We start from the raw sequence: 22,626 nt of genomic DNA on the forward strand, positions 1-22,626 counted from the left end.
TCCTCATATTTGAAAAGTCAGAATTAGAAAAGGTTTGACATTTTTTCTTGATAATACACTTTTTATCAATTATCAAAATTGTTGACAATGGATTTTCTTAAGGCTGACTAATTGAAAAGCAAATGATCATTTAAGCCCTGCCCCCTGTATTTTCAATCCAACTCAATGACCACACAGCTAAACTGGTTTAGTTTGATTCCGGTACAGTTCCATCATCACAACTAACATTGAGGTGTGGTTCCATAACATCTCACAGGCTTGATATATTTGTAATGGGAACATTACACTTCCTTTTTGCCTTTGATTGAATCTTTGACTTCCTACAGTAACTCCATTCTGCCATAAATCTATAAACACAGTCTTGAGAAATGCCTTCCTCTCCCTATTTACCAAAAGTTTTTCTTCCCATTTTGTGTCAACTCAGCCCAGGAAACAATGTGTCAGTCTGCTAAATTATGCAATATGCATTCCCGTGGTGGATGTCAGCAGTGTTTGTTCCTCCCTTCCCTCCCTGCTGCAGGCCATCTGTGTGGGCCCGGAGAACCTGCAGGTCATGTACCCGGCCATCTTTGAACAGCTGCTACTCTTCGTGGAGTTCTCCTGCAAGCCTCCTCAGTACGGCAGGATGGAAACCAAACACGTGGCCAATGCCAAATACAACCAGGTACGGGAAATGGAATTAGCCCTTTGTAACTGCTTTGTTTTGTTTGTTTTTTTTCCTTTTACAAATGGTTTCATTAAAGCGTTGTATGCTGTATACTGTTATTCATCTTACAGCCATTTCATGCCATTTCAGCCCATTTCAGCCCTTCATGAGATTGACAGATTCTTCTGGACCCCCATTAGAAGCCCCCCGAGCCATATTTTCCTCATATCCCCTCCCTCATGTTTCTTCTTCTTCTTGCTGGCAGCAGGCCAGAGAAATGTTTCACTACTTCTCAGTTCAAACACAGTTCAAATCCATCTGAAAAACAAAAACAAAAAAACAAAACGTATTTCCATGGAACTCAGTGATCTTGAGCAAGATTACTCCATCAGTAAAACCACAAACAACTCTCATTTCTTCTCAAGAACAAAAGAGCATTTTCCACAATGTTCTGATATCAGTGTATGTCTTGCACCTTGTTGCTCTGGAAACTTGCAAATAGCTTTTCATGAAGTAATAGAATCCAGCATGTGCTATGCCTCTGGGGAATGCTGACAGCTTTCTTGATCTAACAGCAGCAGGCTGGTACAATCATGCTAATAAATGTTAGCAATGCACACTCAAATCCTCACTGCAAGTTGGGGCCCAGACTCAGCCTTTACACTGGACTGGACACTTTTGTTGATCTGAATCTGTTTGAATTGTTTAAGTAAGAGGTTCAAGCAAAATTCCCACCCGGCCAAACAGATGTTATGGGTGGTCTTCATTGTCTTGTCAGCTCTTATCCAAAGTTGTCAGATTGTCTCAAATGTCCAAGGTGCAAGGAGTGAGTGTTCTTCCCCCCTAAATCAGTCTTTATTATTAAATCTCATTTAACCATCAAGCCACTGCAAATTTGATACAACTTCAACACCAGTTTAATTGCGATCTTCTCTCATTCTGTTTCTTGGGACTACTACTCACTGGATAACCATTTTAGATCCAGCTGTTTGCACCGGTGAGTTCAATCATCTCCTTCAGCCCCCCTCTATAGTTGTACTAAGCTGTGCTGAATGGTGACAACCTACCCTGTGTGGTGGATAAGATATCACACTGCATGGTAGGCTCTCTGCGTCTCTCACTCACTCCATGCTCCCCCCCCCCCCCTTCTCTGCCTGCCACTAACTGGTGGTTATGCCTCTGTGTGCACAGCCCCTGTGCAGTTTCATCTTCAGTTAAGTTTGTGTTTTTTGGTGATGTTCATACGCACACGTGTGGTTCAGTTTTTAATTCTTAAAGACACACTTTGTAGCTTCAAGTCATTTGTTCGGCTATGACATTTCAGCTTTCGTACAAGCCTAACAAAAACTTAAAGCAAACTAATTGTCAGTTTTGATTAAATTTGTGTCCTACTTGTGCGCTCATACAAAGTGTGCCTTTAAAATTGCTTTCAATGTGGCTCTGCCAGAAGTTTTTGAAATTGTTTTACTGACACGCCTGTTTTTTTTTTTTCTCTTGTTGTATCTTTTTACCCCTGCAGGCAGAATGGGTTGCCTTAAACTATGTGCCCTTTGCTGAGCGCTCCTTGGAAGTGGTTGTGGACCTTTACCATAAAACAGCATGCCACAAAGCTGTCATCAATGAGAAGGTTCTGCAGAACATCATCAAGGTATTTTCACCAGGGGTGGAGAGTTGAAATTTCACATGGTCACAAAAACTTCTAAAGTTGTGAAAATCAAAAAATACATTTGATCTTCAGAGCAGTGGCTGTGAATCTGAAACATTACCGGTGTCATAGCACTTCAGCCCCGTTTCCACCAAAAGTTCCAGATACTTTGGACCTAGTTGAACTAATATCAGGGACTAAACTTGGAACTTTAAAGTCCCTGTTGTGCAGTCCTGTTTGCGTTTCCACCACATCTGAGGAACCAGGTAGATCATGCAAATTAGACCCATGAGGAATTTAAAAACGACGGCAGCATTTAGAGACACAGTATTAACAAATCATATGAGGAAACAGCAGCAAAGATTTGTCTTGTTCTTTGTATTTACTGCTGCTTGTGTTGGATGTAATGATTGAATGAAAAGGAGAAATGCAGAGGAGGAAAAATTAAACTGAAACTAAGAGCGTCTGTCTCCACAGTATAACATCTGTTGAGTGTTTGATGGTTATTTGTTTCTGCTTTAGAACGTAACCGCCGTGAAACAATCAGAAAATAACATTTTATTTCTCTTATTCACGGGCTTTGTTCTCTCTACCGCCACTCCCTCTCTTCATTCCCTAGCTTGCTCAACCACCACTGCTCTGTCTCTCTCTCTCTCTCACTCACTGGTGCTCTCAGCTTTCTCGCACTATCTCATTTTTTTCTCTTGCTCTTTTTTTTTAAATGATTTGAGAAGCCAACAACAATGCTTTACTTTACTTTTGATGTTAACAAACCTTCCCTTGTCCTAAACTGGTCCTAAAGCGATTCGAGAGTATGTCCTTCTTTTATGAGTGAAGCAGCACACAAGTAGAAGCAACAGTCATCCCTGCAAACCCAAACCTCAAAGTTCCTAGACTTCTGGAAAGTGCTACCCCTGTTTTGAGGGTAAAAGAATTTCCCTGGAACTTAATTCAGACCCTGGTTCCTCAGGTGGAAATGCAGGTCGAGTAACTGAGTTCTTCAAGGTTCTGTACCTGGGGAAAGTTCCTGCAATTGAAACGAGGCTTTTGTTTCAAATGTGCATTTTGTCAGGTGAGATGCAGCATTAAAGCCTAAATATTATATATCAATAGGACAGCAAGTTCTTCAGTTTACTTTCTCAACATGACTTTCAACTGGCCACTCATTGAGCAACAAGTACTGTTGAACTCTGTGCAATCATAAAAAATTTATTGGGATCTTATGAGAAGGTTTTGTAATTTTAAGAGTAAATAAGCACAGAATCAAACACGGCAGGAAATTGTTGCTGCACTGCTATCCATGTGCTGAAACTTGTAGGCTAAGCATTACAGTGTTGATTTTCTCTTAAAACTGCTATAAACAATGTTTTATATTAACAGTGAACCAAACAACTTAATGTATCTGAAAAGTATTGCTTGTAATTACAAGCCTACAGAGAATTATTACCTAATTCTGCAGTTCCCTCTCAGCTCTATAGAGCTTTACAGCCTTTAAACTCATTGTTTTGGTTTTACGCCCCACAAAAGTAACTGATTTGGTTAATTCTCACCGCTAGTATATTTTGAAATTACCAATTAATTCTGGCTGCTGTATGAGAAGTCTTATCGATGTCCACCAGCCTCTGGGCAACATTCACTTTACTTGTATCTGTAACCTTGACTGTATTAATCTCAAATTATCTTGCATGCAGCAAATGTTTAGTTCAGTTGATGCCCAATGTCAGCAGCATTTTACAAACCTTTTCAAAATGCAAACCAGAAGATTTTTCAGATTTTTCCAGTGTATGACACCTGCATTTGACTGCTCGTTTTCCCATAGTCTGTTCATAGAAAACCCCAAATTGAAGAGAGTGAATTTGCCAAGGAACTATTAAGAAGGTTCCCTATGGACAGATCCAAATCTCACCCCCACCCTTTTTTGTCTCCAGAACAAGAAGGAGATACTTGTAAAATCCTAACCTTGGGGAACCCAGCTGTTGACTTGAAAAAGCCTTGAAAAAAGGACTTTGTCAAAAAAGATGGTCTACAAGTCTTTCTGGTGTTGTAGAATGAAACCTGAATAGCATTTCAGTTTGGTACAATAAATCTTAAAATACTGCTTTGATGTTAACTCTAGGAATTAAGGTAGTGACTTGTAACCCTGCAAAAAATAGCCTCTCCACATTTTAGTATGAAAGACACAGAGGCAAAAGGTTTTCAGAGTACTCCAGTTAGTTTTAGTGATTTTACCTTGAAGTCTTGCTCTGTATTTCAGTCTCATGATCTATTGCAATTGCTGTCTCTTCCTCCCCGTCTCCCTCCCCCATCCTTAAGACCTTGAGAATGCCCTTGGGTTTGAAGTATGCCTGTCCATCAGAAAGCACCTGGAAGCTCGCCGTTTCTTCTCTGCTCAAGGTTCTGTCTATCGGACTGCCTGTGGCGCGTCAGCATGCCTCCTCTGGAAAGTTCGACACTATGTGGCCAGAGCTGGCCAATGCCTTTGAAGACTTTCTTTTCACCAAAAGGTACAGGTTTACAAAGTCTGCACTTCCATATATGAGTGTTTTGAAATGTTCTGATTAGCAAACTCATCGTTTTGGTGGTTTTTCTTTTTATAGCACACCTCCAGATAACCTTTCCATCCAGGAATTTCAGAAGAATGAAGCCGTTGATGTAGAGGTAAATACTTGTTTCTGCCATCCAGCCTGTCAACGAGATTCTGTGAGTTTGCCCACATCAGCATTGTGTTCTTTTTATTTTAGGTGGTCCAGCTGATCAGTACAGAGATTTTACCGTTTGCCAATTTCATCCCCAAAGACTTTGTTGGCCAGATCATGACTATGCTCAATAAAGGTTCCATTCACTCACAGTCTCCCTCATTCACAGGTAAGATGTGATTTTGGCAGCTAAAATTGTTTGACTTCAGCTGTGTTGTTTACTTGTATTTCTGACACTAATGGAACTGCAGGGTGGCCAAGTGTTGGAATCCTACTGCAACCATTAAGACCTTGGTACATTGCAAAAGCCTTCCCTGTGGCTCCTGTCAAAATGTTCATGTCTTGAGGAAGACATGAAAGCCCTGTTTGTTGACTCATTGTGAATCACTTCAGATAGCAGCGTCAGCTAACCATCTAAAATCTAAAAATGAGACTGCCTTCTCTTGACAGAGGCAGAGATCGATGTTCGGATGAGGGAGGAGTTTTCCAAGGTGTGCTTTGAGACGCTGCTGCAGTTTTCTTTCAGCAACAAGGTTTCAACCCCGCAGGAGGGCTACATCTCACGTATGGCGCTCTCTGTACTCCTCAAGAGGTCCCAGGATGTTCTCCGGCGCTATGTAGAAGACGAGAGGTTGAGTGGACGTTGCCCTTTGCCCAGGTACACCCTGCTGTACATGTCTGAATAAAATACACTATGATGCACCAGCAAAAAAAACACCTGTTTCTTCATATTTTTAGGACAGATATCCCCATCAGGGTTTCAGATTCAAACACTGGAATTGTTAGCGTTAGGATTTAACCACCAAGACATTTAGCAACGCAAGAGCACCCCAGCCCTATCCATGCACCCATCATTTTTCTTTTTCTCATTTGCAAACAACATAAAACCACTGTGCTTATCCAGTTTGACACACTGGCACCATATTTTAGGGTTGGTTGTAACGCTTAATCCTGCAATACATTTTTTTTATCTAAGACATGATGAAAGCTTAATCATGCCCATGGGGAAGTTATGCCATTAGTGCAGAAATGGCAAAGGGATGGCCGAGTGAGTTCAGAAAAATACAATATACTCATGAATAGCAAATGAAAAGTAAATTTAGACAACAGCACAGCATCCAATGCCAGGATATGTTATATACAATGTATATGAATGTAAAGTGTGTGAAAATCATGGATTAAATTGTTAGAGCATGTAATAAACAACAAATTTAAAAAGCAAAATCTCTACAATATGAAAAGTAATCAATGGTTTCCTAATGAAATTGGTAACATTTAAATACTCTGTGTTATACTTAATGAGAGGATATGTTTACATACTGTACATTTTTCTGTTTTTTCCCGCTCATTAAAGCTACATTCCTTGTATTATTAGCACACATTTTAATTTGCTTACTGTTGCCTTTACAGAGATGAGAAGATGAAGCTTGAGTTCTATGTAGGCATGTTCATGGCAACTTTACAAGACCTTCAGTCACAAACTATTGATTTCTTTCTTTGTTGGCTTGTTGTTTTATTGTGACTGATTCTTTCAGGGACACATCTCCACATTTTTCTTTTAAGGCTGCATGCAACAGCTCTCAATAGATGAGCTGTCATTTTGTTTTTCACCACCCATCCTCTGTTAGTAGCATTTACAGGTTCTATGTATGTCTTTGTAGCTCATGAAGGTCTTTTGTCTTTTTCTTTTCAGGCAACAAGTGACGGAGATTATCTTTGTCTTGAAAGCTATCAGTACTTTGATGGACTCGCTTAAAAAGACACAGCCAGAAAATGGTGAGTATCAAACTGTGTAAAAGATTACATACATTTTGGAAAGCGGTGAGACAATGGGGGGAAAAAAAGAACATTACAGTGACGCCACCACATCTATCATCTATTCATTTCAGATAAATGTGTCAGAGTACAGTTGGGACCATTTTTCAAATGAGTTTTATCTCCAATCTGGGGAGAACTGTTTACGTTTCCAGCAAGGTCAATTACAAGAAATTATTTTTTAACAGCAATAGATTGAAATGAGACATTCTGAAATTACGTTTTTGAAGTGCCCTTCAAGATGTTTGCATTACATCGCCATTTATTCAGAGCAAAACTCATTTCCATTTGCCTGTGGGAATTTTATCAAGGAAATGATTTCTTTGATTGCCTTCTATCACAATTCATATTCTCTTCCTTCCTTTCCCTCCCATCCCCACCCTTCTTTGTATTTTTCCCTCTTGTTCTGCGATTCCTTTGTTTACTGCCTGCAGTGGATGGCAACACATGGGCTCAGGTGATTGCCTTGTACCCCACGCTGGTAGAGTGCATTACATGTTCCTCATCTGAGGTGAGCTCAGCCCTGAAGGAGGCCCTGGGGCCCTTTAAAGACTTTATGCAGCCACCCATCTCCAGAGTCCAGAACGGAGAGTCCTGACCAGGCTCGCTCTCAGCTCTATGTTTTTTTTATAATGAAGAAATCTTGAATGTCTCTTCTTGACCCACGTGCTTCACAAGTGCACGGACATGAACTCCACGTGAGCCCCCATCTACAGTGACATGAAGCAACCCACGGTGAGCAGAGATTCGAGGCCTGCTCGACCCACGCTGATGACCCTGACCTTCATACGCATCATTGTATGCTTATCATGTGAGCTGATAACGCCTCTGCCCCCTCCATTCTCATACAGACTGGCTGCTCTCTTGTGTTAACTACAGAGATTTAAAAAAAAAAAAAAAAAAAAAAAAGTTGCAGTGTTGCCTCTGGATTTAGTTTGTTTTATTCTCCTGATGAGGCCGAGTCGATGTACAGTGTGTGGTGATAGTGTTGATGATGTAATTAAGAAAAAAAATGCAAAAACTGGGGCTTTATTGATCTTAAAAAGAACACTTAGACTTTTGCAACATTTTCAACAGTGAGGATTTTATGCAAGAAAACAAATCTTACTGTAACATTCCATGTCATCTTTAACCAGCCATCTGAGAAGGGATGTACTTGTCTGTATAAAATAAATGGGACAGTTCTATCAGCTCAGTGCTGTGTGTGGCTCAATTATAATGCTTTACTGAACCATTAGTATGTGCATTTTTAAAAATCTGTTTAGAGAGATTAATCCATGTTTTTCAAAATGCGATCTCCCCAATGAACCAAGACTCAAATGAACATCTTTTATTTAAAATGCTTCACTTGTATTACTATGTCATTTTCATATGGGCTCAACCTCATTAAGATCACCTTCACCATTGGCTTAATCTTATTATAGTTCATGAAGGTGGTCCTGGTTTGAATTTGTTGTTATTCAATAACAAATAATTGCTGAAAAGCTGTTATCTCCAGGCTTTTAATTTTATTTTAATTAATTTATTAAGCACCCTCAGATTAGACAGGCCCTCTGGTGGCCCCATGATTTGAGTACAAAGTGATGTTTTAAAATGTAAAAACTCAAAAACACACAAACAAAACCACAGCTCTAAAGCAAAAATGAAAAAAAGAAAATGTTGCTGTAACACACATTGCCTGCAGATGGCACAAGTCTAAATTGTAGCAGCAAGTACCTACTTAGCCTGTAGGTGGTGACATAAACATATTTTTACAGTCTATGGTCTACATCATGGATGTATTATAAGAGCTGGATACTGGACAGAAAATGGTGCCTATTCAGTCCAAAAGAATTGCTCGCCTGGCGCATATGCCATAAAAGTTTCTAGCTTCTGGATGAATATGCGCAGTAGTGTTTCTTCTACTAGCACCTCCAGGGCTACAGGGGAATTTTTTGCTGCAATACCGCAAGTAGCCACTGGGAAAAATTGGCTGCAAGACGCTGTATCTTATAATACATCCATGGTCTACGTTGGTCTACATCTGCAGATCGAAAAACTGCAACTGCAGCATTTAGACTGGTTTGATAATGACTAAACAGCTCCCCCTTGTGGAGGATCTGCAGCTAGCTAATTGTAAATTAGAGAGTTTGTGACATTACAAGTCAAATTACAGCCGTTTGTGTCAAACTGAATGAGAGGAAAATGTGTTTAAAATGATGCACGAGACCTTGAATTTTACATTTGACATAGTGAGGCTACCAATGAAAACAATATTAAATTTGAATTGAATACATTATCGCACCTGCATCATAATTGTAATGATTCCCATCTTAAAAGCTGCATTGCAGTAAAGTAACATGTGCATGTTCTCAAATATACCAAGCCATATTAGTAATGATTTTCCTCATTTGTTATTATTTTCTGAAATCATTGATGATCATCCCCAAATTATGGATGAGCTGTAGTTTTAATATTTTATTTTAATGGGGTATTCATTTTGAGGCTGGTAGAAAAAAATGTAAAGATAATATTGAGACTTAGCTATGGCTTTTCCATTTGAATAAAGTTTAGGGTAGACCCCTGAGGTTAATACTGTGCAGTAGGTGGGCCCTTACAACAGAATAGACCTCTTAACCCTCTTTAAACTAAACCATCCCTGCGTGTAATGGGGACCCGTCTGCTTCCTTTCAAAGTCCTCTGGAGGTCCCCGAACCTTAGATTGTAGAGCCCTCCCGTCCCTCACCCACCCCCACCCCCTCCAGCCTAGGTCATATGAGGGGAAAGGACCGTGGTGGGATTGTGTGGTTTGCGCTGAAGAAAGGAGGAAGGAGGAGGAGGAGGAGGAGGAGGAGGAGGACAGCGGAGGGAGCAGGTCTGCTTGGGCGGGGTTTCCCTCTTAATTCAAGTCTGTACAGAAGAGGAGCGAAGCGGGAGAGGACGGACCATCTCCGGCTGCATGGGAATGTCGCTCCGCTCGAGACGATGCATTTCTCTAGCTTTGCGATAATTTCTCTCTATTGTCGTTGTTTTTTTCTCCCCCCTCTCTCTCTCTCCCTCTTTCTTTCTTTCTCTCGCATTTTGACCACGTACTGGCTGAGGTAGTAGTTTGTGCTGTTGGTTGGGTTGTGACACTGCCCGCTATGGAGATGACTGCGCAAGCTACTGCCTTGCTAGTGCTGGTGCCTTCCACTTCAACCGAGGAAAAAGCCCTGCTCACTACGCTGTTAAACGGTTTTTCCAGGTAATGCACACCGCTAGTGTTACATCTAGCTACCATGTTACTCTCTTGGCCTTGAATTTTTACTGCATTATCGTTGTAAATAGCTTGTGGTTGCGTTGTTGCAATTTTTTTTTTCAGCTGAAGCCGTTTCAGAGCTGTATCGTGTTTTATCCAATAAAATAGTTCAATGACTGTGGGAAAAAAGAGCACTTTGTCGTATGCAGTTTTGTTAATTTTACACACAGACCTACCTAATGTGAAATTTTGACTCATTAACATGCATTTGATTTTAATTAGTACCGTAATGCCTTCTTTTTTTTGCAGGATGCAGGAGAAAGCTTGCATGTGTTAGCTTGGAAATCTGATATGCCAGTTTGTATAATTTGGTATGCACATTTTAAAATGCACGAGGAAGTCGATATCTCGTATGGATTTGCATAGTTTTCCACCACCTCAGGCGGAGTGGGCTGTGTAGAAAGCATGTAGGTCAGTGACGTGGCTCCTGCTGCCCACAGAGGTATCCTACAGTACATCTGCTCTGGTACACTCAAGCTGGCTTTATGGCTCTCCCTGACGTCCTTTGTTGATAATACTGCATACCATCAGACACTGGAACAGATAGGGTATGCTGCTCCTGCACCTAAACACCTCTTATATGCAGGGCAGACATAAATCTGTGCAGCGTTGCTGGCACTGTTCACCTAATAATCTGATTATTATGCTAAATCTGGATGGTGCGTGCCTCGGTATTTGATCTGTATGGTGTGCAGTGCACAGACAGACAAACCACATGACCTAAACCCCCCACAGGCGTTTGAGCCGTGGTGTCCTCGCTGAGGTCTGGGAGCGGAGCGCTGATGTGGGTCATGCGTTGTGAGTTAACCTTTGAAATCCTCCCTCTGCTGCCCAACAGCATCTGGCTGCTGCTCTGTATCACATTAGTATGGCCAGTCAGGGGTCTCGTGATGGGGGTGGGGACCGGAATGGATAATGAGCTTTGATTGGCTGCAGGGGCAGGCAGGCTGGGTCGATGAAACCATGCAGGGGCTGCAGTCTCAAGTTCAGACCCCCACAGCTCAGATGAGAGCACGCTGCTCACTCACTCAATTCAATTTAATTCAATTCAATTCAATAGGCTGACTGAAGATTGGATCCTGCGTTTGACCTTCCAAGAAGACTCGCATGAAATATTTATGAGTTCACACTTGATAGTGTGTTAGGCAGAGTTCTGTTCATCCTGGGCCACAGTTCTGCCCACTAGCATCTGTGCTGATATTACACAATCAGTTATACTCCAGCTACTCATTGTAGAGATACACGTAGGTTGAAACGAGGGAGTTCTTTTCCTTTTAAAAGAAGAGGCTGACTAGTAAACAAACCACAGAGGAGGCTCGTATTTACTGTCAAGCCTGTTGAGTAGCTGTCCGACTGGTCTGCATTAAATATCTTCAAATTAGTGTCTGTCTCGTGTAAGAAACAAGTACAAGTAATTCAGCCTCCAGGGCAAAAAAACAAACACCATATCATATCCTGACTGTAGTGAGAGCCAGCCTGTGGTCCAGTGAGCAGCGCAGAGGCAGCTCATGTCCTCCCCATCCATCTTGTGTCGAAGCTCTCATTTGAGCCGGGCCGCAGATAAATCATGCTTCAGGCTGCCGAAGCCCTAAAGCAGTAAATTAAGCCCCCTGTGGAAAAATCCGCCCACTCAGATGGGTATCACAGCTGCACCGCCGAAGCAGCCGCACCTTTGTCCTGACGTGCCAGTCAACCTCTGTGTGTGTGTGTACTACGAATTCACCGGACAGATGCTGCCACTGCGATGAAACGTATTCGGAATTAGTTCTGAAGCCATAAGTCGATTTAATTGATTAGTTAATTATCAGAAAATCCACAGCCAACAATTTTTGTATTCGATTAATAAAGAAAAGACCAAACGTTTGCTGGTTCCAGCTGCTCAAACGTCAGGATAAGCAGCTTCTCTCAGTTTTATATCGTTATAAATTGAATATGCTGGACTGTTTATTTGACAAGACACAAGAAATGGGAAGATAACACCGTAGGCTCTGATATATTGTGATGGGCATTTTTCATGACATTTATACCTAAATAATTGTAGAGTCAATTTGAAAATAATAAAAAAATGAATATATATGAGTAGGGCTGAAATTAATCAGCAATTATTGTGATATTTGATTACTAATTTTAAAGCAACATTAAGTTGGTTCTAACCACTAAAATGTGAGGATTTTCTGCATGACGTTATAATGTAAACTGAATATATCTCATTTTTGGACTTTTGGTCAGACAAAAAAAACAAAATTTTGATAATTTTATAAAAGTTGAAGTCACATTAGGCTTTAAGAAATTGTAATTCATTTTTTTTTTATGTTGCTAATGATTAATTGAAAAAAAATAATGGCAGAATAATCTATGACAATAATCATTAGTTGCAACCCTGTTTGGAAAGCAGGAGAAAGTCTGTTTTTTTAAAAAAAAAAAAAAGTAGTAACATTTCACTTAATCCTCCTCTGAAAGGAGACTTGAAGGCTGTGGCCCCGGCTCTCCCATGTAGCACTGCAGCAAGCTACCGCGTCACCTTTCCTGTACAACAGATGAGTATCTCGCCGCAGGCCCACTCAGCATCTCCTCAGATCTATCCACAGGTGGGGTGGGAGTGCTGTGACCTTGGAAAAACAAGCCACCCACAGGAATGACTGTCATCACTGCCGTCATCCAATCTGGACCACACACACACACACACATACACACACACACACACACGTGTGGAGAGTAGGAGTGGAGTGCCAGATCAGTGCTGGCCTGACTGGAGGAGGATGCAGCGCTGGCCGGTGGGGACCAGATGGCCCCTCCAGCCCCTGCCGAGGACCCAGGAGTGTGAGGCTCCCACGACAGCATTTTATGATCCTCTGAATGTGTGTAAAAGCAAATATACTTAGGTGTGTGTGTGTGTGTGTCTGTGTGTCGTGCTCACACTCTAATCTCCACCTGTGGGTTTGGATACCATGAATCGGCAAAAAAAGCTAGTTATAAAACTGCTTATATACAATTAAACTGTTGTAGATGTGTGGTCCGTAAACATTCCCTTCCTGTGTGCACTGTTATCCCTAAGAGTATTTACTTACTCTTCTTCATGTGATGTGTCTTCTTATACTTAACCTACAAACTGAACTTTATTTTTTGACATTAAAAGTCTATATTTTACTGAAAAAATATAAAATTAGTGGTAAAAGGAAGAGGTAATTGATAAGATGACAGATAGGCTAAAAAAAAAAAAAAGAAGCCTGTTTTATGTATATTTAGCATTAAAGCCAATCTCAAAAAGCATATAATATGAATGTAAAAGACCACAGGACTCAGTGTGCTTTTATAAAACTGACTGAAAATTGCTTGCACGTATTAAAGGTGTATTGTGCTGCAGTGTCTTAATTGGTCTCAGGTGCAAACAGTCCTAACTGATTAGACAACCTCAAAAAAACATGTAATATGAATGGAAAAGGCCACAGGACTTTGTGCTCTACTAAAATTGAGTGAAAATTGCTTGCACATATTTTGTGCTGCCGTGTATTAATTGGTCTCAGGTGCAAACAGTCTTAACTGATTAGCTCCCCGATTTATGTTAGATGTGTGTTGACTACTTGAAAGTCAATCTCCCCACTCACAGCACACAAAAAAAAGTGTTAATTGATGCCTCAGTTGTCACGATCCAAGCTTTTTATATATATATATATGAAAGTATGTGAAATTGTCAAGATAAGAGTTAGAGGAATGAAAATACAAAAGGATCCATCATCTCCACCTTTTTTCACGAAAGACATTTTGACATGTCACAGTAGGAAAAGTGAAATCAATGATGACTGGATTCCATTTAGCTGCTCTGGTTTCATGGTCCTGGTATTGTGCATGCTTGCGCACTGTCACGTTGTCATGGCTTATTGGGGCTTTTGAATAGAACAAAGCCATCGTTAATGTCAAAAGTGACACCTGTGCCTTTCCTACTCAGATTTCCGCTGTGAAAAAAAAAGCCTATTTTAACCTGTTATTGCCACAATTACAGATAATGTAGTGTTTTTGTTGATAAACTATAAAAGGCGCTTAAAGTGGCAGATTTTGTTCGGTATGCCTGTGTCACCAGCTGTTGATTGTAACAACGTGATTTTAATTAGCTAGTTTCAGGTGTGGCAGTCTGTAAAAACCTGCAGTGAAACCTGACTTTCTCCAACAAGGCATGAGTTTCTCTTTTTTTTTTTTGTAACATAATGTGATCTTACTTCTATTTGAGGCTTTTCCACCATTAAACGAATGCAATAATGCGAAAAATCCTGGAAGTATTTTTTAGTTATTTGTGTTGTGTATAAAAAGCATCCAAAAATAATCCCACTGACACTGGCTTGGAAAAGAAACCTGCTTTTGAGAGTATGGAGGTGTAAAGGTTGTCTAGTGCCAAAAAGCCCTCAGATTTCCTTTTACTAACATGAGACAATGAAATTCATCTTTTCTCCTATGCTATGAACTGTGAAACCTTAATCCTGTGATCTGAATCTTTGATTTCACAAATATAGTGTGTAGTATACTGTATATTTCAAGTATTTATTTTAGCACATTCCCTGTGACTTGCGTAGGACTCAAGTAATTCACATAATTCTAAAAGTGAGGAAGTTATTGCTTATTGTTCCGAACCAGCTTTTACTTATTTAAGTGACATATTAAATTGAAAGACAAGTTGAAACAGGGACATACATCTCATGCTTTTTTTTTTTTGTCAAGTTAACACCATGAAATCATCTGTCAGGCTATTCTGTGAACTGATACCCTTCATCCACATATTGCTTTGGGACTCACTTGACACAGTTTGTCAGACTGGTGATGGTTTTATTCTATACAGTTACTTGAGTGTAAGGGAATTTGTTCACATTGTGTTCCTACATAATTTCTATTTAAGAATGCTTTATTTTTTTTAAGGTAGTTTGGACTTGACTGTGTAATATCTACATATGTAGTCTTTAATCACCATCTAGTATAATCTAATAGTCTTTACTTGCTTTCACATTGATTGTTGGTTCATGAAATTCAATATGAACCTTTTTTTTTTTTTTACATCCTTATGTGTCCTCTAATGTCTCATATATCATCTTCCCGTCTACTGTAAAGTTGGTGTGCAAAAGTGTTATCAATGACACGGCACTCAAAGATCAAAAGGTCAGAAACAGTCAATTTTCTTTAATAGAGAAGAAAAAAAACAACTTTTTTTTTTTTTTTTACATTGATCCTAGGTTTCAAAAACAGTACAAATTACATCTTTTGTTTCAGTAAGATGTACATAACTTACAGTAACAGAAAGGAAACGTCCACTGAAAACGTTTAAGGCTATTTACATTTTTACATTTAAATTAAGTTACTTCTGTTCCATGTTTCAACAGCTTCCAGAGACTCACACTATGGTTAAGATACAATATTTGTGCACGATTAGCAGAGGCTGAAAACTAGAACTCAGCTAAATAATCTAAATGGTAGAAAACCACTGGATCATGAAAAAAAAAATGATTGTAGAGACACATGGTAAGACTCATCTAATGTAACTGTCTGCAGTGGTAGGCTTTGTCACTCATTTACTTCCTTTAGAAGTCACATTTGTTTTAAATCAGAGGGATTCTCAGTGTTAGAGGCACCTGCTATTCACAAGGAGGGATTTATATTATATAGGGACAATATAGCCACCAATTAGTGTTAATCATAAAAAATATTTAGGAAAGGTAAACATGAGCGCATGACAATGGGGTTTTGGAGCATGAAAATATATGTATAAATATTATTTTGTAAAAACACTGCTCCACACAGCTCCCTGGATGGCTTTTTTTTTGGCTTCAGTGCATTTTTGAAAACATTTAGGTACAGGAGAAAAGGATGAGAACATAAACTGAATGGTGGATGAGAATAATGGCACAGGTATTTAAGACGGCATGTCTTAAATAGCATAAAAGGAAGTAAATTATGAGGTAGATGGCTGGATTTGAATGAGTGCAACAGAAATACTTCTTTGTTTTTCCTTCTTAATTTTTTTTTTTAAATTCGAATTCATGTAAAAGCTGAGCTAGCTTCCATAGCATGATGAGATGTCGTAAGCCTGGTCATATTTAGCTGACACCACAATCTTAATGGAGACTCCACCTGTTAGTGTTTCCTTCATAAATGTGTTTCTTCATCGTCAAAGGAAGCAGTTTTCCTTTGTAGTGAGTACAGTACTGCAATAAAAGGGAAAGAAATAAACAAATATAGCAGCTGCGGCATTAGGAGAAACAGCTGACAAATGACTAACTGCAGATGACTGAACCTGGCTACATTAAAAGCCTACGTGGACCAGAGAGTGTATCATTCATATATATATATGTATATATATACATATACATATATATATATGTGTGTATACAGGACATCAGTCTTCAGGTAGTATTTACATTTTCACATTTATAAATATTGTGCATTAGTTAGTAACAGCAATCCTGAGACGCACAACACCATCTCGCCAATGTGAGTCCATGATCTCAACCTTAGGCATTGCTCCACAAAAAAGGTCTACGTAGATGGCTTCCTCAGTGAAATACAGAATTTTTAAGATTGAGGGAAAATCAGTAGTTTAACTCTTCAACAGCTCTTTTTATGATACAGCTTCTCCAGCAGTTTCTTTTTCTATAAAAAAAAAGGGCTGGACAAAAAGAAGGAACATGATCATCCTCCGATGGAATCGCTGTCTCAGACCAGAAACATTTTGGAATCCGCAGCGAAGGAGGAAGTCCACACTAAAGCACTTTAAAAGAGCACAAGGGATGTGGGAAACTGCGGAGGTGAAGTTGGGTGGTCAAGGCAGGGTTATGTTTCCATGGTGGTTGTGGTTTCGTAGCTTGGCTAGTTCTGCTTGTTGCCGTACATGAGGGGAATGATGTAGACAGAGATGTCATCTCCAGAGCCTAATCTGTCATTGGATATCCTCCAGCCTCGATCCTTCAGCACCCCGCGTGCTCTCATTACGAGGTCTTGAGCTGCCATTGTGTACCTGACATTACAAAAAGTAATGAAATGATTATAGTGTAGTCATAGAAGGATGATACACAATAAGGTAAATGGTCAAATCTGGTAAGAATCATGCACAGAATTGAAAAAGTACAGCTGCCTGCAGCCAGTGAACTGATCAGAAAATGTTACAGTGAACTTTCAAGCTCTCAGGAGAAGAAGAGTCAGTATGCCCTGTTAATAGTCTCGCAAGCTTTTCCTTGACATCAGAGAAATGACTAATCTAAATGTTTGGAAATTTGCATAATTACAACAAGATAACAGCGCTCATCCTCTCCAAATAAGACAGGGGTGAGAGGAAGTTCAGCCCTGACTGGCGGCTGCAGCTGTGTGGTGAGCGAACGTGCCTGTGCTGATCGTCCGGGTCACAGTTTGCCAGGAAACAGGTGACAGCCTCTGCTACTTCCTGGTTGGAAAGGACGTCCCACAGACCGTCAGTTCCCAGCACAAGAACGTCATCGGCTCCGTGCTCGCTCTGTGCCAAAGGATAAACTTTGACCTGAAGATGACGGGGGAAAAAAAAGGAAAGTTGGGGAGGCATGTGGTTTCTAGGAATCACTTAATCACTTGTGCCCTGTCAAGAGAGCTAAGTGGGTGGGTAGATAGATGAATCTCCAGTGAAAACTTCACTTGAAAGGTTATCTTTATCGAATCTTTAACCTTAAAGGGTCACTTCACACAAAAGATATTTTCTCACTCACCCCTAGTTGTATCTTGACATGCAAATGGTTTTAGATTTAGGTTAAAAAGGTTTTGAGATATCCAACTCTAAGATTTCTGCCTCCACTCCAATACAATGGAGGTGAATAGAGTTTCACTTACAGTGCTCAATGAATTAAGAAGTTATATTTAAAGGACCAGTGTGTAGGATTTAGTGACATCTAGCGGTGAGGTTGCAGATTGCAACACACTGAATATCCCTCCCCCTCCCCTTCCAAGCATGTAGGAGAACCTACAGTGGCCATTAAACTCACAAAAAACACAAAAGGCCCTCTCTAGAGCCAGTGTTTGGTTTGTCCATTCTGGGCTACTGTAGAGTCATGGCAGTACAACATGGCAGGCTCCATGGAAGGGGACCCGCTCCCTCTGTAGATATAAAGGGCTCATTCTAAGGTAACGAAAACACAACGACTCTTATTTTCAGGTGATTTTACACTAATTAAAAACATACTTATGAATTTTATATTCCATCTCTTCTAAGTCTATTCTGCTCTGCCACTGTAGATTCTCCTATATGCTTGTAAGAGGAGGGGGAGGGGTAACCTCACCTTTAATAGTTAAAGTAGTAAATAGTAAAGATAGTTCCACTTGGGCCTGGTCTGATGGTGGACAGACATTACCATTCCTAGAGCTCTGCTGCCAGTCTGGCTAAACATTCAGCAGCAGCAGCATCAGTCAATCAGTGTCCTGTTACTCCTCATAATCCACAAAACGCACAGTCAACAGTTTTTAAGGGGATCTCTGGTAGAAAGTCACTCCAATGAGAAGTGTTCACAGTGATGTCTGTGTATTATTAAGGGGAAGAAAGAGATGTTGCTCATTTTTAAAATTCAAATGTTCAATACTGTGAGTAGCCCAAACTGAATTCACTTCCTCTATTTCATTGGGTTGCAGACACAAATCTCAGATGCAAATGTCTCAGAACCTCTGCAAATAAAACCAACACTATCTGCATGGCTACACACCCCTAGAGGTGAGAAAATTTTGTCTTGTTTTGTTTTTGTAACTTGAGTAAGTAAACCATTCAATTCCTGTTTTTTTTTTTAGCGCATCCTCCTTCTGTATATTTTTCTGAAAGATATCGATGGCCTCAATCTTTCAAAGCAATCCTTAGGCAAAGAGATGCGTTACTGTGGCAACTCTTGTGAGGCGAAATCTCTCAAATTACTATGGTTGAACAAAAGAATACTCTGAAATAGCACGCAAAATAATGCCCTTGCCCAATAATGGCCTTGAATAAAAGAACTGCTGCTTAGAATGGTTGCTTCAAGTAATTCCTCTGCTACCACGGGGGGAGTCGCCTGTTCACAGCAGGCACACCAACTTACTGCAGAGGCTACTCCAGAAACAACAACGACAGCATGACCGCAACATCTGTGAAAAGCTGTTGTAAAAGGAATCAGAATGACCTGCGCACGGATCATGAGCCTCCATGTTGTGGTAAACCTGATTTAAGTAAAGCTTAAATGAGAGGTGTAAAGGTGTGTGGCAGTTGCTACAATCAATTTCAAACTAGAGATTTCAACAGCAATAAAATATGTCTGGAAGAGGGGTGATGACCACAGCGTTTGGTATCTAACCCTACACCCACACACTATGTGATCTCATGATGAGCATGATCCAATAATGAGTCCAAGTGTTCAGGTCAGCTTTTCTTCTGAGACTTTATTTATAACCTGAGAGCAATCATTAATTCTAACTTGACATCTTTGCAGGAAGGATTTTTCAGGAACCCTGCAGGGTGCTCTCCCACCTTTCCCACACATATGATTTCTTTTTATAGTAATTGTCTGTCTTCGCCTGCATTTAACATCCAATGGGACCTCTAATGCAGAGTGTTGACATGTCTTACATACACAAATGTGTTTATACTCTGTCTGAAACAATAGTGACTGCAAGTATCTCAAAGCAAAAATATCTGAAAAGAAATACGACATCAAAAAGATGCTGAACTATGACTGAACTCAAAGGGCAATGAATTAAAGATCAAGAGAATTCACAGACTTTGTGACTACTGCAATCGTGTGCAGTAGACACTGGGAAGGAAAGGAGTCATTTGAGAGCGATGGTCAGTGGGGAATGTTAATGTGCACGTTGACCATGCAGTTCACAGCGTTGACTGTTAATGGCCGAAGGCGTTTTACATCGTTACCGATGAGCTCCCTTTTTTATCAGGAGGCTGAGGTTATGAGGTAAAATAAAAGGAAACTTCCTACAAAAATATTGTAACACATTGCTATTGATGATGTGAGTTTCATTTCATAATGATCAAACGCAGATGATGTTAATATATTTTTTGCAGCGACTGCGTTTGCAGTTATGCTTGTACTAAAAATAAAAATGTGAGTTTGTCGCCCTCCAGAACTTCAACTTCACTGTACTTAACTCACATAAAGAAACCTTTAAACTTTACACAATCAACACTCATACATGAACAAATCCAGTGAAAACAAGGCACAGATTTCTTTGTGCTTTGTGTTCATTCTATATTTGTGTACCTAAATATGTTCGGATCACTTGTCTAGAGGATAAATACTGTTCATATCAAACAGTGGAAAATGTAGGAAATCACTAACTGAAGTCACAGTTTAAGCTGAGTGGGTGAATAAAAAGAAAATCATCAAGCTTTCTTTCTTCTATTAACACTTACTTTTGTGTAAAGCATAATGTGAATGAGCAATTTTACTTTGTCTGTACACTCTGTGAGGAAGCACATAATGGACGATAAAATTCAGAATAAGCCTACCTCCGGGCAGCAGGAGAGGAAGGGCTTAATGTAGATGTTGGAGTCATGCACTTTGAGATTGTGGTCCCCAAGGCCTCTGGTGACCCCAATGGTCGCCAACACGCGAGCCTGAAAAAGAGCAGCCATCAGAGGCATGTAAGGCAAAACCTCTATTTAACTCAAACAAAGCAACAACAAACTTGCTTGTATTTTTGGGTTCAGCTTTTCTCATAGAGTCATTTTTATTTCTTCAGGTCTTAATGCCATCTTATCAAAATGAATCTGACATGAGAAATGTTTTATAGGGGGACATTTGTTACACGTTGAGTCTTATTTTGTAGCTTTGGCCACGGTTTTCTGTTATTTACGATCATTGTAGATCTGGGAACACTGAGATATTGACATTGCTACAAATAAAACAGACAGGACAAAAAACACTAGCAGTCAGATGATTAAGCAGGTTGTATACAAGCCAACAGTTTAGCAAGATTTTCTAAACCATCTTATTTGAAGGTAAAACTGAAAATGAGGGCACCTGAAATGTCAGTAATAATCCCTCGTTGCACAGGAAATTTGTGTGCACAACTACATCAAGTCCAGTATGTCAAAGTTGAACCAGAAGGCTTGTCTGTAAACTGTGATGGATGTTTACAACAGACAGTTTGATAGTATATTTGAATAGTTTAACAGTTTGCCTTTGTTTTCTTTTCCGAGAAACTTTGGCTAAACTGGGGATTTGGTTAAAACCCGTCGCATATTCTGACAGCTCGCCTGTCCTCCCCCCGGCTGACCTCTTTTTTTTCGTGATGTTGCTCCCACATCTAAGCCATTAACTTGATAAGCAGAATGTTATTATTGCTGACAGAATTGATGGCTAAATCTAAGGAACTAAGCTCATAGAAGTAGAATTGTGGACATATTTTTTAGTTCAAACCAAATGGGAAAATTAAAATGTTGAGTATGATGGCGGTTTGACAACTGTGTAGGTGCCCTTAATAAGGTAATTTGATCCAAATTGCTCTAATGAACTACAAGTGTTTGTATCAGGAAGGTTTCTTGAAGGTATAAGTGTGAATGTGAAGAACCAAAAGCATATATACTTAAGATGATTAAGAGTTAATTAAAATACTATATGACTGAACTTCCCTAACTACTACTGCAGTTATACCATCACTGACAAGTGTAAAGAATAACCTGCATGGTGTATTCCTAGCGACATTTCACTGAAGAATACAAGCTATACCCAGAGGGAATCTTGATATGGATGGATGAGCAGCATTTAGGTAAATAAACACAAACTCATCGTCAGCATCTTCCACTTTTGTGTGAGTGCTTAACGATCGGTCCCCAGGCCCCAGACGCCATAGAACTCGTTTGTGTCTGTGTGAAATTCCTTTTTATTCCTAGTGTCTGCACAAATCGCCAACGCCACCTCTAAAAATGGCTGCTGGCACAGGACTGGGGAACTGGGCTAATTGAATCTACTGTACAGCATATGAGAAAGGATGGCACATAAAAACAGGAAGAGGAGCAGGAGGGCGAGCGAGCAAATGAGATGGCCTGGTAGGAATGAGCCCGGATCAGTATGCAGCACAGATGCCAGCGAGAGAGAGACGGAGACAGAGAGGTAGAGAGAAGGGAGAACGTTTCAAAGTGGCGGCAAAGCTCCTCCGGCGGAGAAGGGGAAACATCCTGGGATTAATTGTTGAGCGTTGGGGCACAGCAGGCTGCGCGCTGGGCTTTGAAGTGCTCTGGCGTTCCTCTCTTGCGCACAAAGCCCCCTCACTCTATCTAGCCATCCATCTCCGCGCCTCACTTCAAAGGGAGAGAGGACGCGACGTGGGCACGGCCAACTGTGCAGGGGTAAACCCGAATGTGGTTGCAGGCACAGAGCACTGTGGGGCGACATCTGCCCCAGTCATCAGCCATACATAAATCTACTGTCTGTCTGTATTAAATAGAAAACTGGAGAGGGCCAGTGAGACACAGTGAGAACATATTCGGATCTATCATGTTTCCTCTCCGACCTTTTCACTACAACAAGGACAAGATTTGCACACCACTACACGTACGGCATCACTGAGGGAAAAG

General features: G+C 40.3%; 2 protein-coding genes across 6 annotated transcripts in view; one reads left to right on the plus strand and one right to left on the minus strand.

Annotated features, from left to right (window-relative positions):
* mon2 (MON2 homolog, regulator of endosome-to-Golgi trafficking) overlaps window positions 1-7,997 on the plus strand; it is a 41,263-nt gene extending 33,266 nt beyond the window's left edge. For 2 of the 5 annotated variants that reach the window (XM_044356023.1, XM_044356024.1), the window contains 9 exons: window positions 521-664; window positions 1,626-1,643; window positions 2,166-2,294; window positions 4,605-4,795; window positions 4,889-4,949; window positions 5,033-5,156; window positions 5,438-5,645; window positions 6,681-6,763; window positions 7,237-7,997. In XM_044356023.1, coding sequence (XP_044211958.1) covers window positions 521-664; window positions 1,626-1,643; window positions 2,166-2,294; window positions 4,605-4,795; window positions 4,889-4,949; window positions 5,033-5,156; window positions 5,438-5,645; window positions 6,681-6,763; window positions 7,237-7,400 — 1,122 coding nt within the window. In that variant the 3' untranslated portion in view covers window positions 7,401-7,997. Of the gene's footprint in view, window positions 1-520; window positions 665-796; window positions 1,597-1,625; window positions 1,644-2,165; window positions 2,295-4,604; window positions 4,796-4,888; window positions 4,950-5,032; window positions 5,157-5,437; window positions 5,646-6,680; window positions 6,764-7,236 lie in introns of those variants that run through there. The other 3 variants (XM_044356025.1, XM_044356026.1, XM_044356027.1) reach the window with 2 other exon arrangements.
* A 7,217-nt stretch (window positions 7,998-15,214) lies between these two features.
* ppm1h (protein phosphatase, Mg2+/Mn2+ dependent, 1H) overlaps window positions 15,215-22,626 on the minus strand; it is a 35,480-nt gene continuing 28,068 nt past the window's right edge. The window contains exons 8-10 of the mRNA XM_044357308.1: window positions 20,557-20,664; window positions 17,438-17,589; window positions 15,215-17,073 (exon numbers count right to left, since the gene is read on the minus strand). Of these exons, the coding sequence (XP_044213243.1) occupies window positions 16,926-17,073; window positions 17,438-17,589; window positions 20,557-20,664 (408 nt within the window). The 3' untranslated portion in view covers window positions 15,215-16,925. The remainder of the gene's footprint in view (window positions 17,074-17,437; window positions 17,590-20,556; window positions 20,665-22,626) is intronic.

This window comes from Thunnus albacares, chromosome 7 (genome assembly GCF_914725855.1).
Source record: "Thunnus albacares chromosome 7, fThuAlb1.1, whole genome shotgun sequence".
NCBI lineage: Eukaryota > Metazoa > Chordata > Actinopteri > Scombriformes > Scombridae > Thunnus > Thunnus albacares.